The 16,695-nt window shown below is 31.7% G+C and overlaps 2 protein-coding genes across 3 annotated transcripts; both read right to left on the bottom strand.

The window, feature by feature from the left end:
* Nucleotides 1–7,875: 7,875 nt before the first annotated feature.
* LOC128559105 (protein NYNRIN-like) lies at nt 7,876–15,869 on the bottom strand. 2 transcript variants are annotated; one of them, XR_008372174.1, is made up of 3 exons: nt 15,382–15,869; nt 13,822–14,590; nt 7,876–8,387 (listed from the first exon to the last, which is right to left on the bottom strand). XR_008372174.1 is itself a non-coding variant. In XM_053550212.1 (2 exons), the coding sequence occupies exon 1, from the start codon at nt 11,660–11,662 to the stop codon at nt 9,803–9,805; it is 1,860 nt and encodes a 619-aa protein (XP_053406187.1). In that variant the 3' UTR covers nt 7,876–8,387; nt 9,179–9,802. The 2 variants fall into 2 exon arrangements, 1 of the variants encoding a protein (XP_053406187.1); XM_053550212.1 differs by lacking the exons at nt 13,822–14,590; nt 15,382–15,869 and adding an exon at nt 9,179–11,662.
* Nucleotides 12,152–13,872, bottom strand: LOC128559106 (calponin homology domain-containing protein DDB_G0272472-like). The gene is made up of 2 exons (XM_053550213.1): nt 12,966–13,872; nt 12,152–12,788 (listed from the first exon to the last, which is right to left on the bottom strand). The coding sequence occupies exons 1-2, from the start codon at nt 13,151–13,153 to the stop codon at nt 12,152–12,154; spliced, it is 825 nt and encodes a 274-aa protein (XP_053406188.1). The 5' UTR covers nt 13,154–13,872.
* Nucleotides 15,870–16,695: the final 826 nt, after the last annotated feature.

The following is a 16,695-nucleotide window of genomic DNA, read 5'->3' as shown; positions in this document are numbered from 1 at the left end:
TGATTTTTATAGATAGTCTTCAATTTATGTCTCAATCATTGGATAACTTAGTAAAATATATTTCAGAATTTAAGTACACTTCTCAAGAATTTAGTAAAGGTGAACTTGAATTATTAAAAACAAAAGGTATTTATCCATATGATTACATGGAATAATTTGAAATAATCAAAGAAACAAAATTACCTCTTAGAAATAGTTTTATTCAATTTTGAACGAAACGCATATACCAGACAATGAATATGAGGATCATAAAAATGTTTGGAATAAATTTAAAAGAAAAACAATGGGAGAATATCATGATCTATATTTAAAAACTGACGTCTTACTTTTAGCTAATGTTTTTGAAAATTTTAGAAAACTATGTTTGGAATATTATAAACTTGACCCTTGCCATTATTTTAGTAGTCCTGGTTTAGCTTGGGATGCAACGTTAAAAATGACTGGAATAAATCTGGATTTTATAACTGATATTGAATGTATCTTTTTATTGAAAAGGAACTGAGAGGAGGAATAAGTGGCCCAAGTATAGTATAAGCAAATAATAAACTTGACCCTTGCCATTATTTTAGTAGTCCTGGTTTAGCTTGGGATGCAACGTTAAAAATGACTGGAATAAATCTGGAATTTATAACTGATATTGATATGTATTTTTTTATTGAAAAGGAACTGAGAGGAGGAATAAGTGGCCCAAGTATAGTATAAGCAAATAATAAACTCGACCCTTGCCATTATTTTAGTAGTCCTGGTTTAGCTTGGCATGCAACGTTAAAAATGACTGGAATAAATCTGGATTTTATAACTGATATTGATATGTATCTTTTTATTGAAAAGTGCTGAGAGGAGGAATAAGTTATATAGCTAATCGTTACAGCAAAGCAAACAATAAATATATGAAAAACTATAATCCAAAATTTAAATCTAAATACATTATGTACCTCGACGCCAATAACCTCTACGGTTGGGCCATGTGCCGACCTTTACCCTCTGGAAATTTTAAATGAGTCATTTTAAAACAATATAAAAACCTAATTGTAAAAGGTAAATCTAATTTCATAATTGAATATGGTCTTGAATATCCAAAAAAAACTGCATGATCTTCACAATGATTATCCTTTAGCTCCTGAAAAGATACTCATTCAAGATCAATGGCTTTCAAAGTACAGTAAAAATATTAAAAAAGAATTTGAAATAGGAAAAAGTAATGTAAAAAAATTAGTTCAAACTTTAATGGAAAAACAAAACTATGTTGTTCATTTTAAAATTTTTGAAATTTAAAGCAAAGAATTCTTTTGAAAAAGACTTTTTTCAAACTCATGAACAACTCTGTATTCGGTAAGACGATGGAGAATTAACGCAAAAGAATCAATATTAAATTAACACATGATGAAAATCTTTTATTGAAGTATATAGCAAACCATTCATGTGTTAGTTCAACAATGTTTAATAAGAATTTGTTTGGTATTCATAGAATAAAAGAAAGTTTATTATTAAACTGACCTTGTTATGTTGGAATGTGCATTCTTGATTTATCAACATATTTAATGTATGATTTTCATTATAATTACATTAAGGAAAGTATAAAGGTTCAGCAAAGCTTTTATTCACTGACACTATGCTATGGAATAAATACTGAAGATGCATATGAGGATTTTTATGAATATTCAGAACTGTTTGATAATAGTGATTATGATAGTAATTCAGAGTTTTATATCTATTACAACAAAAGAGTAATTGGAAAATTCAAAGATGAAGCTGCCGGCATTCCCATTGTTGAATTTGTTGGATTAAGAAGTAAAATGTATTCATATGTATTAGAAAATGAAGTTAACACTAAAAAATGTAAAGGAATTAAAAAAACATGTTGTAAAGAAAACAATAGTTCATGAAAATTACAAAGACACCTTATTTGATTCAACTCAAAGTAACCATACCTTTAAAGTTATTCGTTCTGATATGCACAATATTTCTAGTTATGTTATTAATAAAACGTCTTTATCATGTTGTGATGATAAAAGATACATTCTTGATAATGGTATTAATACATTGGCTTATTGTAGAACCATAAATTGTTAATTGAATATTCATAACGTTTAAAATTTGAAAAGTAGATCCCTCGGAAGCACCGAAAACAAGGCAAACAGTGGAAATTGCAGACTCGGTTTGATTGAGTCTGTTCATGAGCAGTAATGAATAATGCAACACTGCCCACGCCCCCTAGCACCGGCTTAAGCAGTATTCAATCTTCAAATCTAAATGAGTTGAAATCAATTATCCAGAAGGACCAGAAAATATAACAACACTGAGATGAAGTCGGGGCGACTTTTTACGGCCGCCACACAGCACTTAACACCCGCTGTTGTGAAGTAAATAAAATCAGAAAAGTAGATCCCTCGGAAGCGCAGAAAACAAGGCAAACAGTGAAAATAACCATGTATATAAATAACTGAATTTGGTTGAAATTGATCAGCATAATTAATAGAAATAGATTCATTTTTTTCTCTGTTATTTTTTGCATAATATCTTTGAAGAATTTTATTTTCTTTGTTTTTTAATTCCAATTTAACATCTCCTTTAGCTAGTTTAATTGCATCTAAAAGAATAATCAAAATGCAATTTCGTTTGATTGTTACATTATTACCATTTTGAACTAAACCGGGACTAGCATTACAAACTTTCCATTGAAATAATCCAGCAACATCTTCTGTTGCAGATGTTATAAACAAAGGAGGTTTTCTTACTATTTGTCTTTTTATTTTATTTACTTTTTCATTTATATTATTGAATATTCCCATATAAAATGGAAATAAATGGAAATAAATCAATTAACTAGATAAAATCTTACATAACTTCCTGGTTCTATAGTAAATTTATCATAAAATCAAGGTAATGTCGATATGTTTGGATCTGACAAAATTGTAAACCACATTCCTTTGCTTAAATTAATTTGTTTTTCTTGAACACAAATGTTGTATTTTTAATCTCAGGTGTTATATGCTCATATCCGTTTGTGCGATCGCCATGCCAACGAAAAGTAAAACGATTTATTTTTTCATTAAAGTCAATGATAATATTCATTTCAATTATAAAATCCCCATCTTGTTGTATTTCAAATAAACACCCATCACTTTTAATAAAACCTTTATAATATGTAATCTTCTTAACTCGTATTCCAAATAATGCAAAAAACTCTTGGGTATTTAATGTCTGTTGTAACTGTTTATCTTCAATAAAATATAATATTGTATTAAGAATCGTTACATGTAGATGTCTGCTATTGTAATGTTCAAAAGAAATACTTCACGTTTTACTTTTTCTAGTTCTTCTTCTATTGCTTTATATTTATTTCCATGTTCAAGAATTACTTCAGGTAAATCATCAGCTCGTTTTGTTGTAGCAACTTCAGAAGCAGACAAATTGTCAACAGTACTTTTTGTTCAAGCTAATTGTGTTTCTTGTTTTAAAAAAACATTTCTTACTTTTGTAATTTCTACGGCATTAGAGGTAATTGCTTCAGCATTAGTGGTAATTAATTTTCCTTGTTTAACTGACTTTTCGACTACGAAGTCCAGATCATTTTATTGTTTTCAATTTTAGCATTAAATTCGTTAATATTTTTCTGTAATATTTCTGTAATTGTAATTAATTCCGCGTACTTTATACTGTGACGTGTGTCGGCAGTACTTACCCAGTTTTGAAGTTGTTTCTTCAAATTTTCTAAGTTAGAATCTAAGTAAGAATTAAACTCTTTTCTAAGGTTATCTAATGCTGTGTCATGATCAACACCTCTTTCTGAAGCTGCCTTTTCAAGTTTATATTCTGCAAATTTATTTGAAGATGCGGCAAGTAAATCTTGATTCTTTTTTGTAAGGTCAGTATTTAGTTTATTTCTTTCTGTTATGATTTCTAACTGATACAACTTTTTCTCGGCTTCAGTAATCTTGTCTTTTAGTTTTTCATGTTTAATCATACTATCTCTTAATTCCTGAGTTTGCTCGTGTATTTTTTTTTAATTTACCCGGAATACTTCTTTTAACTGACTATCTGTTAAATCATATTTCTTTTCAAGTTCTTCCATTGCATCAGACATAGCTTTCATTTCTTTTTCAATTTAAACTTGTAACTCAACCATTAATTTTTCATTGTTTTAAAGTCTTTTGTTAATTATTCAATATTCTTTACTTCTGCTTCTAGTGTCTGTTTAATAGATTTCATGTCTTCGAGATTATAGTCTTCTATTACACTTTGAATTTTTTTAAACACAAACCGCTTTGAAACTGCATCACCGGGTTATCTGGATTTCCTAAATTAATTATTTCATTACCTCCCATATCTAATGGTCTTTTCAATGTGTTATCAAGTTCCTTATTTTTATGAAGAGATGAGTCCATGTCCTTTTTAAGCTTTCTGAATTGTTTTCTAATGGCCTAATCACTTAAATCAATATCAAATTTAACTTTACTTATACTGTCGGGTTCACTTATTTGTTTTACATCATTAATAACTCCCATTATATAATTATTATATAATTCCCATAAAGATTTTTTCTTAAAAACTTCCTTGGTTTGTCAACATATAAAAAATCATATTTTGTTTTGTTGCATTTGCAAAAGAATCACGATTTATATTTTATTCATTACAAATCATGTCATTTTCCATTTTACCTGGACGTTCAGACAAAATATAGTGTGAACAGTTAATTCGAATATCTTTTGGTGTTTTATAGTAAGACTGACTTAAATTAATAACAGAACAGTTTTTGTGACGTCCTTGAATAATGTATTTTGTTTCATTTAAGTAGTCTATTAAATCCTGATATTTAGATTGTTCTAGGTTTTTAGCATACAGGTATAATTTATTATAATACATAAGAGGTTGTCGTAGCATATGCATTAATGTATTTGCTTTTCCCGACCCGGAACATCCACATATTAACATTCTAAAACATGAATCTGGCATAAAAGGATATTGCTCAATTTGCTTAAAGTTATTAGATTTATCACTTTTTGTATTATAATTAGGAATTTTCATTATATAAAAATATTACATTATTTTACATTATCTTTACATTATTATATAAATGCTAGCAAAACTTAAAGCAATGAGAGAGAAAAGAGAAGAAATAATTAAAGAAAACATAAGAAAAGCTACTGGCCGAGAAATGTATAGTGAAATTTATATACCAATTACAGAAGGAATAGAAAGTCAAAAAGAAGAATTGTAAAGTCAGCATTACCCGGAATCAAAGAGCAATTAGCGTTTCTCCCAAAAGTATATCAGAAGATCTGACACAAAGTATTACTGAAATAACTAAAGAAATGCAGGATGAATATAAAAGACAACAAGCTTTAAAACCGGCTCCCCAATTCCATTCGATAGATTGGGGAGATGAATATGCCGAAAGGGTTCATGAAGATGCAATTAAGGACTTAGAAGACTACGGAAGAGAAACAATGAAGGTAACCGAAAAACCGTTACAACCACCAACAAGAAAAGTAACTGAAGAAGAAAAAAAGGAATATATAAAAAATTTCAAAAGTTAGAAGAAGCATATCATAAAGAACAAGAAGATGAAAAACAACAATTAATATTACATGAATTATTCAAAGCAAAAAATGAGATTAAAGATTGGGATTCGGATGATGATGAGTATAAAAAATCTAATGAATTTTCTACAGAAGTGGGGGTAAAATCAAAAGAGGTATATTTGGACCTAAATATAGTTGTGAATTTGGATTTATTAGATAAAATAAATATCCCATACCGCAAGAAGTTTCTAATTTATTTCATAGCGGAAAATGACTGAAGAAAAAATAAAAGGCATTATAGCAGAAGCAGAAAAAGATAGAAAAAAAAAAACGGTAAAGCTACCGAAAAAGAAAATAAGAAAATAATTACAAAAGCTGAAAAAAGAATAATAGAAATTTAAGAAATAAAGCAGATAATTTGACGAATTATAAAGATTTGCTCAATCAAATTATTATATCAAAAAAAGTATTGAAAAAAGGGAAAGGGAATACAACACAATACATATACAGTTTCACCAAAGGGGCAATATGGTAATTTATTGATTGATCTTAATAAACTTTATGGCCAAAACAAATTGATTGCAAAGGATCAAAGAACTGAAAGGAAGTTATTAACGTTAAGGTAGATAATGATTTAATTGATTTGATTAATAAAAGATGTAACAATAATAAAAAACATTCAATACTTTCTAGGAAAATATTTAAATTATTAACAGAAAAATCAAGATTAACCTTTCAATAAAAGATCTATGAAATTTAAAAAAAGTAATTAGGGGTTAAGGTTGTGACGTTTGTCTATGTAATCCAGAAGAACTGGTTAATGACTTAGAAATTGGTGGTTCAATTGATGCTGGAAATAATAATGAAGAACTAAAAAATGAAGGTATTAGCATAATTGATGCACTATTAAAAATGAATAATATGTTACCAGAACAACATGAAACGTTATATAAAGATTATTTTTTCTTGAATATATAAATGGAACAAAAAATAATTTTAAGTTCTGAAGCAGTTAAAAACGATAATAAAAATACTCCAAGCGATTTAACAGTCAGATTCAGCCGTTCCTTAATTTTAGATATAAATAAACCTGATGCCTTTTGGTTTGGATACAATTAACACTCGAATTTGATTTAAGTAGTTTTAAAATCTTAATTTGAATTCATGCATTTGGGAATATCAGATGTTCATACATTGCTTGAAATTGAAAATTTTTTGTTAAACAAAACCGAATGGGAAACTACGACACCAAGCTAACTAACTATAACTAACTCTGTGGATACAATTTACATTCGTTGTGATCTTATTGATAATTCACTTGTTGATGGTAATTTTAGTGATATTATCTATGCTTTAAGAACTGTAGATTTAACAAGAGCTTATCCATTTACGAAAGAGCCAAGCAGAGTCGGATATTCTGAAATTTAAAAAAAAATGTTATAAATTTCATTAGAATATATATTACAGATGTATTTGGTGTGTGTGTGTTCGGGTTGAACATCTTTTTTAACAATTTTTCAGTCATATAAACGACGGATGTATTTGGTAGAATAATTAATTTTAATGGAGTTGAAGCAAGTTTTATACTAATTTTAAAAGAAATATAAATATATAATGTACAAAAATGTCTATGACAAAAATAAAGGAATATTTATTTATGTTCATGCTCAAACCGGACAAAAATTATACAACGTTCAGGTATCTTTGACACTTTAACAAAATTGTTTCATCTTTTGTTGCATCTTCAATTCGTAGTGCTGGAAAAATAAACCTGGAAGCTGCAGAAAAAACTGCCCTTGAAAGTTTAACAAAAAAGATTGCAACGGAAGTCGGGAATTTAGCTGCTGATAAAATTACAGAAAAAAAAACTATAAAAAAACCCGCTCAGGCTCGTAATGAGGTTAAAAAATACCAGCTGTTGGTGATTTAGTTAAGACATTACAAAAAAGAAATAATAGTAAAAATAATGAGGAGGATATTAATATAACATTAAATAAATTATTGTCAGGATCTGGAAGACGTAAACGTATTAAAAGATTAATTTATAAAAAAATAAAATAATATATAATATACATGTTCAGAACAAAACAGTATTGTGAAAGAAATGAACTAACTCCTGTTCAATTAGATACACCTTTAATATCCGTCTTGGGAAATAATGTTAAACAACAAAAAAGTGGGTATCACTTTACAATTAATGACAGAAGTTCATAGTTTGGTTCGTTTAATGGTTATTTTGAAGTAAGTTTTAAAGCTGATAAACTTGCTAATGGCAATAATTATGCTGATGGAGATCAAATTGCTTTAATTAATAATGCGCCTTCAATAATTGATCAGCTAATAATTTGTGACAGGAAAGGCCGTACCGGCGACAGTAACCATCAGAACAAATCAACACCCTTTACAATATTTACAAATTTATTTACAAAAGATGATTATTAACAATGAATAGATATGAAAAGAAAAAAAAACTGATTATAAGAAAGAAAAAAAAAAGAAAGTTCAGTATCTCTAGATACAAAAGTTCTTATAGTCCATTCTAATCTGACGTGACACAGTTCTTTAATTCAATTGTGAACTTTAAGTAGCACAAACGAAACGTAGCTTCTAAATTCAAAATACAGTCCCTTTAAACCGTGAATACGTTGATTCCGTGTTGGCTCCCTATGGTGGTAGGTGATTGCATCCCTGAGCTGACTTCAGAGGATAACAAAAATCATCGTCTTTGCGGTTTACGGCACAACCATGGGACGAAAGCTCTGCGCTGGGAATATCACATCCAGGCGAGTGAAGACAAGTGAACCTCGGGCATTGTACTTCCGGGTTATGACATCACCAGGAAAAATCGTCTGGCGGAAGAAGCTAAAATATATAACATATGGTAAGCACCATAGCAAAACAAATAAGTCAGGGTATAAAACTGCTCCTTTGGGTACACCATACCTCCGTAGGCTCCCATAAATAATACGTGCTACTTATACAAAACATATGTGCTACTAAGTTCAAACGTCACATGATTAAAGTACGTCACTTATTACTTCCATTATTACAAAGATTACTTACTTAAAAGACTAAAGTTAAAGTATGAAAAAGATATGAAAAGTATATGATGAAACATTATAGTAATGGAAATGATAAACTGCAGCCATTATTTACAACTACAAATTAACAAAATTCAATATAAATCAAACGTTATATCATAGTTGGCATCCATATAATATCTAATGCCGTACACTACAACGGACATTAATTAGATGTGCTATAGACTGGCACACAATTACAAATTACAATAATATATTACATGGTACTAGACTTGCCATATAGATTTATACATAACAATACAATGCAGTAATGGCGTTCCATAATTAACGAAATGTTTGACATAAGTTTTTGAAACAAAGTACTTTATAAATATCATGTTACAAATTTCAGTACAAATCTAACATCTTATATAAACGAAACGTTTAGACTCCTCTTTCGAAATAATTTACAAAAGTATGAAAAATTTAATAAATCATCCTGACATACCGAAACTAGCTAAAATCACATGCCGAAAAGTAAATGTTACAGAATTCTGTAGAATGAACAAAAATTTACCAAATAAAAATCGTAATGCAAAAATCATACAAAAATCTAACAAATAAATTTCTTACCTCGATCGAGCATAAATTTCTAGCAAGAAAATAATTCAGACATAGATTCGTCTATAAAGTCGGAAGGTGGTGTGCGCAAGGCATATCTAGTCCAGTCTATTTAAAGGATAATGTCCCGCCAAATACTAAATTTCATAGGATTCACGGCTAAGCCGTGGACTCTTACTATTTCTATTTTCACGGGATTCACGATATAGCCGGGGAATCTAACTACTTTGGCGCGAATTTAAATTGACAATTTGAGGCCCATTATAGTGGTTTTGGGGATAAAAACATAAATTACTGAAGTTTATAAAATATCAACTTTCTTATTACTGAACAGAATTTAATGAAATTTACATGGAAATTTAAGTTATGAAATACAGAAAAACATGAGAGGTATTTCATGCGTGAAATCTGACATTTACCTCAATAACTCAAAAATTTACAAAAAGATGATGCAATACCTGCATTTACACTACATATAAAATAAGGCCCGTATGTCAATTTGTGACACACGTCCCCCCTTAAAAAGAAAATTTATAATTTTCTTAATTGAAAGCAAAATGACATACTGAAAATAGCAAACACAAAAAGAAAACACACACTGTCACTATCTGTACATCATATAATATAGCCACCTGCCTACACTCTACTCAAATAATCTGCGCCTACATTTTCTCTACCAGGAATTGCTCTAATACTGATCCTATATGGCTGCAATGCCAATGCCCATCTCATCAGCCTGGAATTGCTAAGTTTCGCTTTATTCAAATAAGTGAGCGGCTGATGATCTGTCTCTAATACAAAGTCTTTACCGAACAAATACCGGTGAAACTTAGCTACTGCCCATACTATCGCTAAACACTCCTTCTCTATCACTGAGTACTTTTGCTCCCTAGGTAGCAATTTTCTACTAGCATACGCTACAGGTAATTTCTCTCCATCACTTTCCTGAAGCAATACTGAGCCTAAACCTAAATCTGAAGCATCTACTCTCAATATAAAAGTCTGATCTAAATCTGGCAACTTCAAAATAGGCGGACCCATTAAGCTAGCCTTCAAAGTCTGGAAAGCCTTTTCTTGACTTTCACCCCACTCTACAAGATTTGGCTGACCCTTTTTCGTCAAATCTGTGAGCGGAACTGCAATGGCGCCGACATTTGAGATAAACTTAAAAAATATCAATAAAAATACACATACAAAATAAATATCTGTCAATACCTTTGAGAAATTGTCTAACAAATCTACTACTTCCTGCTTACATTCTACTGGTAACTCTGGATTTACCTCTACATCTTTGTACGCTTCTGTACCCTGCTTTATAGGACACAAAACTATATCCTTTTCTACTCTACTCGAAAACTCATCACTACTTTCATTCGGATCTAATCTATCATAATCTCTCTGATCCTCCTCTACAATAGCTGCTCCAACCTTACTTAATATACCCTTATCTGGTATAGACTTACTTCTGTCTGACGTAAACTGCGATCCACAATCGGTAAGCATTTCCTCTGGCACTCCTAATCTACTATACATATCTACTAATGCCTCTGCTACTCTCTCAGTTTCAATACTAGGTAGTGCTATGGCTTCCGGATATCTAGTAGCATAATCTACCATAGTCAAAATGTACCTGTTTTTCCTATCAGTCATAGGTTCGATCGGACCAACGATATCGACGGCAACTCTCTTAAACGGAGTATCAATCAAAGGCATTTTTCCTAACGGAACTTTACTTACTCTACCCTTAGCTATAGTACGTTGACAAATACTACATGACTGACAGTACCTCCTAACCTCTGCCATTACTCCTGGCCAGTAAAATTCGCCTAATACCCTATCACTAGTTTTCCTTATACCTAAATGGCCTGACAGTAACGAGTCATGTGCAACTTTCATCACAGTTTCTCTAAGACATTTAGGTACAATCAACTGTCTACTTTTGTCTAAATTCTGGGCGGTATACTCTCTATATAACAATCTATTCCTAATCTCAAACCTAACTGAACCTTTACCTCTACACTGCTTAATCGTACTTTCCTCAGCCTTCTTTCTACACAAATCTAAAGTGCTATCATTCTGTTGCTTTTCTAAGAATTCCTCTCTAGATACATCTAAAATCTGAGACGGAACTTTAAGCTTTACTTGCTTCTTAACTTTGGCTTGCGCCCTAGTTTCTACTGCTGACGCTAAACTACTAAACTGAGGTTCTACAGCTCCCTCTACATTACCAATTATAACATCATTGGTAGGATTATCTACAACCAACGCCTCTACTGTACCCTTGAAATACGGACAATCAATATCTATTCTAGCTACATCTAGCCTATGTTCACTCCCATCTATGTACTTACATCTACGGGTTTTCTCTAAAAACTGACTTGCTTCTACTAAGTCCCGTTTCACTATCACACATGTACAACCTGTATCCCGCATAGCGATTACATCCCTACCATTACAAGTACCGGGTTTTGTAGGACATGTACTTACACTAAGCATACCTAACTCCTCAACATCACTTAGTTCTATAATGCTATTTCCACTCTCTGACCTACTTGACTTACTCCTATCTCTATCTCTATTTCTTCCTCTACCTCTACTCCTAGATCGGTCACGGCCTCTACCTCTATTTCTACTTTCCTTACTATTTCTATTCTCCCCTTTACTACTTTCCTGTTCCTGCTCTACTTCTAACTCTGCTGCTGCATTAGCACTGTTACCGCCGTACTTTCCACTCCTACAGTAATATGAACTATGCCCTATTCGACCACACTTATAACACTTCAGTACACCAAAGGGTTGAAAACCTCTACCTCTATTAGCAACATTGCTACTACCTCTATTACTAGTGCCTACATTACGACTACTAGGATACTGTCTCTGAGGTATTTCATATGGTTTATAGCTCCGGTCCTTATTGGTTCGATTCACGACATACTTGGGACCTCCACGAGTCTTTGCAAACAAATCTGCATCTTCTGCTACATCCTAAGCTTTAACTAACCTCTTACTACTCAAATTCTGGTATAGTTCTTTATTACATACATCTAAAAATTGGTCCCTAAGAATAAAATCTAACAATCCTTCGTATGTTTTCTCTACCTTACTCAATCTAAGCCAACCATCTAAATATCTACTTATTCTGGCTAGAAACATCACAGAGGTCTCATTATCCCGAGGCCTCTCAGTTCTAAACTTTTTCTTATAGCCATCGTCAGTGAGTTCGAACTGACGTAGCAAAGCGGCTTTCAGTTTATCATAATCCTTCCTATCTTCCAACGGAAGCCTATCAAAAACCTCTCTTGCCGTACCCTTTAGAAGGAACGGTAAGTTAAGTGACCATATCTCTTTATCCCAATCCTGCGCAACAGCGTACGTTTCGTACACATTCAAGTACGCATCCATGGAATCAATTTTCTCATCAAAGGGAGACATCTTAACCTTTACCTTTTTCTTACTCATCTTTTCTAAGTCTGTCTTAAACTTATGCTCTGTTTCTAATTTCCTACTTTCTGCTTCCTCCTTCTCTGTTTCTAACTTTCTAGCTAACATTAACTTATCCTTTTCCATTTCTAACTTATCCTGTTCTAACTTACGTTCATATTCTATCTTTTCCTTCTGCAACCTAGCCTCTAACTCTAACCGTACTCTCTCTGCTTCTAATCTTTCCTTCTCTGCTTCTAAACTACTTTGTTTTTCATATTCTATCTTTTCCTTCTGTAACCTAGCTTCTAATTCTAATCTTTCCTTCTCTGCTTCTAAACTACTTTGTCGTTCATATTCTATCTTTTCTTTCTGCAACCTAGCTTCTAACTCTAATCTTTCCCTATCTCTTTCTCTCTCTGCTTCTAACCTATCTTTCTCTGCTTCTAATCTACTATGTCTTTCCTCACGTTCCCTAGCCTGCTCTTCCTTAACAAAGTTACGTAACTCCTCTCCTTCATAACCTAACTCTTTTCCTACCTTCGTTAGCTCTACTACACTAGTCATGATTACACTACGTTAACACTATATAACACTACAGTACAACAGCTACTATAACAACCTGAGACACTAGTTAAACAAACGTGAGGGAATACTAGACTACACTAGTTTACACTAAGGCTATACAGTTACCACTGAAGCCAAAACAAAGTACTATACACTACGTATATACTACACAAAACGTCCTCACTAAAATACACTAAGTTGCGCAACAGTACTATGTGTCAATCAAGGTTGCATAGGCAACAATCAACAAAGTACAGTGACAGTAGGCTGTAACAATACCTTAGCCTTATCAAATATCAATCAACTGTAACTGGTGTTAACACTTTAGTGTAACAAATAAAACAAAAATAAACCAAAGTGCTTTATCCTAAGATAAAGAATAGGTATAACACAACAGTGTAGCACTAAAACATAAGAGTAGGTTAAAGTAAATGCAAGTAAACAAGCTTGCTAACACACACAAATGAAAAAAAAATAATACTGTATCTGGTATGTATACAGCACACTAATACCTAATAGGATCACTGGGAGAAGTAGGGCGACGCACAAGTAAGAGTGAGTAGGATAACTCTCCTTGTCAAGGGCGGTCACTCTCAGCACAGATATATGATGGCTTAATCATAGAGTGACACAAAAACCCAAAAGAAAAATAAAAGGAACGAACTCACCCCAGAATCCAAGTGTCGTAAACAACTGTCTATCAGTCTGTGACCACAAAAGCTGGTTAGCGGAAGCTACGGATCTGTCTTGTCTTGTCTGAGGTAAGACGTCACTCTGAAAAATGAATAAAACTATTATATGTGTAACAATAAAACAAAACAAGAGGAATCTTTACAAATTATTGCTGCAGTTAAATGGGTGTTAATAATGTTCGAATAGCTACTGTGTCTGGTCGACCAATCCCACTTCTGACACCATTGTGACAGAAAAGGCCGTACCGGCGACAGTAACCATCAGAACAAATCAACACCCTTTACAATATTTACAAATTTATTTACAAAAGATGATTATTAACAATGAATAGATATGAAAAGAAAAAAAAAACTGATTATAAGAAAGAAAAAAAAAAAAGAAAGTTCAGTATCTCTAGATACAAAAGTTCTTATAGTCCATTCTAATCTGACGTGACACAGTTCTTTAATTCAATTGTGAACTTTAAGTAGCACAAACGAAACGTAGCTTCTAAATTCAAAATACAGTCCCTTTAAACCGTGAATACGTTGATTCCGTGTTGGCTCCCTATGGTGGTAGGTGATTGCATCCCTGATCTGACTTCAGAGGATAACAAAAATCATCGTCTTTGCGGTTTACGGCACAACCATGGGACGAAAGCTCTGCGCTGGGAATATCACATCCAGGCGAGTGAAGACAAGTGAACCTCGGGCATTGTACTTCCGGGTTATGACATCACCAGGAAAAATCGTCTGGCGGAAGAAGCTAAAATATATAACATATGGTAAACACCATAGCAAAACAAATAAGTCAGGGTATAAAACTGCTCCTTTGGGTACACCATACCTCCGTAGGCTCCCATAAATAATACGTGCTACTTATACAAAACATATGTGCTACTAAGTTCAAACGTCACATGATTAAAGTACGTCACTTATTATTTCCATTATTACAAAGATTACTTACTTAAAAGACTAAAGTTAAAGTATGAAAAAGATATGAAAAGTATATGATGAAACATTATAGTAATGGAAATGATAAACTGCAGCCATTATTTACAACTACAAATTAACAAAATTCAATATAAATCAAACGTTATATCATAGTTGGCATCCATATAATATCTAATGCCGTACACTACAACGGACATTAATTAGATGTGCTATAGACTGGCACACAATTACAAATTACAATAATATATTACATGGTACTAGACTTGCCATATAGATTTATACATAACAATACAATGCAGTAATGGCGTTCCATAATTAACGAAATGTTTGACATAAGTTTTTGAAACAAAGTACTTTATAAATATCATGTTACAAATTTCAGTACAAATCTAACATCTTATATAAACGAAACGTTTAGACTCCTCTTTCGAAATAATTTACAAAAGTCTGAAAAATTTAATAAATCATCCTGACATACCGAAACTAGCTAAAATCACATGCCGAAAAGTAAATGTTACAGAATTCTGTAGAATGAACAAAAATTTACCAAATAAAAATCGTAATGCAAAAATCATACAAAAATCTAACAAATAAATTTCTTACCTCGATCGAGCATAAATTTCTAGCAAGAAAATAATTCAGACATAGATTCGTCTATAAAGTCGGAAGGTGGTGTGCGCAAGGCATATCTAGTCCAGTCTATTTAAAGGATAATGTCCCGCCAAATACTAAATTTCATAGGATTCACGGCTAAGCCGTGGACTCTTACTATTTCTATTTTCACGGGATTCACGATATAGCCGGGGAATCTAACTACTTTGGCGCGAATTTAAATTGACAATTTGAGGCCCATTATAGTGGTTTTGGGGATAAAAACATAAATTACTGAAGTTTATAAAATATCAACTTTCTTATTACTGAACAGAATTTAATGAAATTTACATGGAAATTTAAGTTATGAAATACAGAAAAACATGAGAGGTATTTCATGCGTGAAATCTGACATTTACCTCAATAACTCAAAAATTTACAAAAAGATGATGCAATACCTGCATTTACACTACATATAAAATAAGGCCCGTATGTCAATTTGTGACATAATTAAACAAAAATGGAAAAATTGTCTATGATTGTAATAATATATATAAGGTAATAAATGTAAAACAAAATAGTTGAACTATCTAAGGATTATACAGAATCAACTGGAACAAATGAATTTATTTATTTAGATGATACCGATAGTGCTGAGAGTAGGGATGGCCAAGCTGGATATAATAGAGGTTTTGCTTTTAGAAAGGTATTAATCCAGGGTGGTAATTAGGTAAATGCTAAAACTCCGTTAAATAATTATTCATTTTTTTCAGAGTTTGGAACAAAGCATGTTACCCCCAAGTCAAATTCAAATAACATTATAATTAACAAATCGTGATGAATTAATTGACAGAGCTAATGATGCCGATGCAGGTAGGGTAATTGTAACTAAATTAATTTTGTGGGTTCCACGTTTAATTTTTAATCTATATGGAATTAAATTTATTTCTGAAAGCTATATGAAAGCAACAAGTTGGAAATACCTCCGAGAAATGATAACACAATCAACAGATACGCAACAAAATAATATAACTTTTAGAATAACAGCTGGTGTAAAAAAAAACCCGAACATGTGGTTGTTTATTTACAACGACCTGATAAAAGTAATTCACAAGAACATAATCCATATTTATTAGATACATTTAAAGTTAATGCAGCAAATGATAATTGAATGCTGGAATCTTGTCTTCTTGAAGTTGGTAATGTTGTATTTTTTATCCGGAAACGGAATATACAAGTGTATCAAGAATTTATGATGATGTTCTTTATTATTTTCATAAACAAATTAATAAAACCACTGGAAGTCTTTTAAATATGTCAAATTTT

This window comes from Mercenaria mercenaria, chromosome 8 (genome assembly GCF_021730395.1).
Source record: "Mercenaria mercenaria strain notata chromosome 8, MADL_Memer_1, whole genome shotgun sequence".
Classification (NCBI taxonomy): Eukaryota; Metazoa; Mollusca; class Bivalvia; order Venerida; family Veneridae; genus Mercenaria; species Mercenaria mercenaria.
This window is presented reverse-complemented; position numbering and strand designations above follow the sequence as displayed.

Coding starts and splice junctions, on each gene's coding strand:
- LOC128559105 (XM_053550212.1), bottom strand. CDS start 11,662: ATGCTTAGTGTAAGTACATGTCCTACAAAACCCGGTACTTGTAATGGT.
- LOC128559106 (XM_053550213.1), bottom strand. CDS start 13,153: ATGACTAGTGTAGTAGAGCTAACGAAGGTAGGAAAAGAGTTAGGTTAT. Junction 12,789..12,965: donor AGATTAGAGTTAGAAGCTAG/GTTGCAGAAAGA, acceptor GTTAGAGGCTAG/GTTGCAGAAGGAAAAGATAG.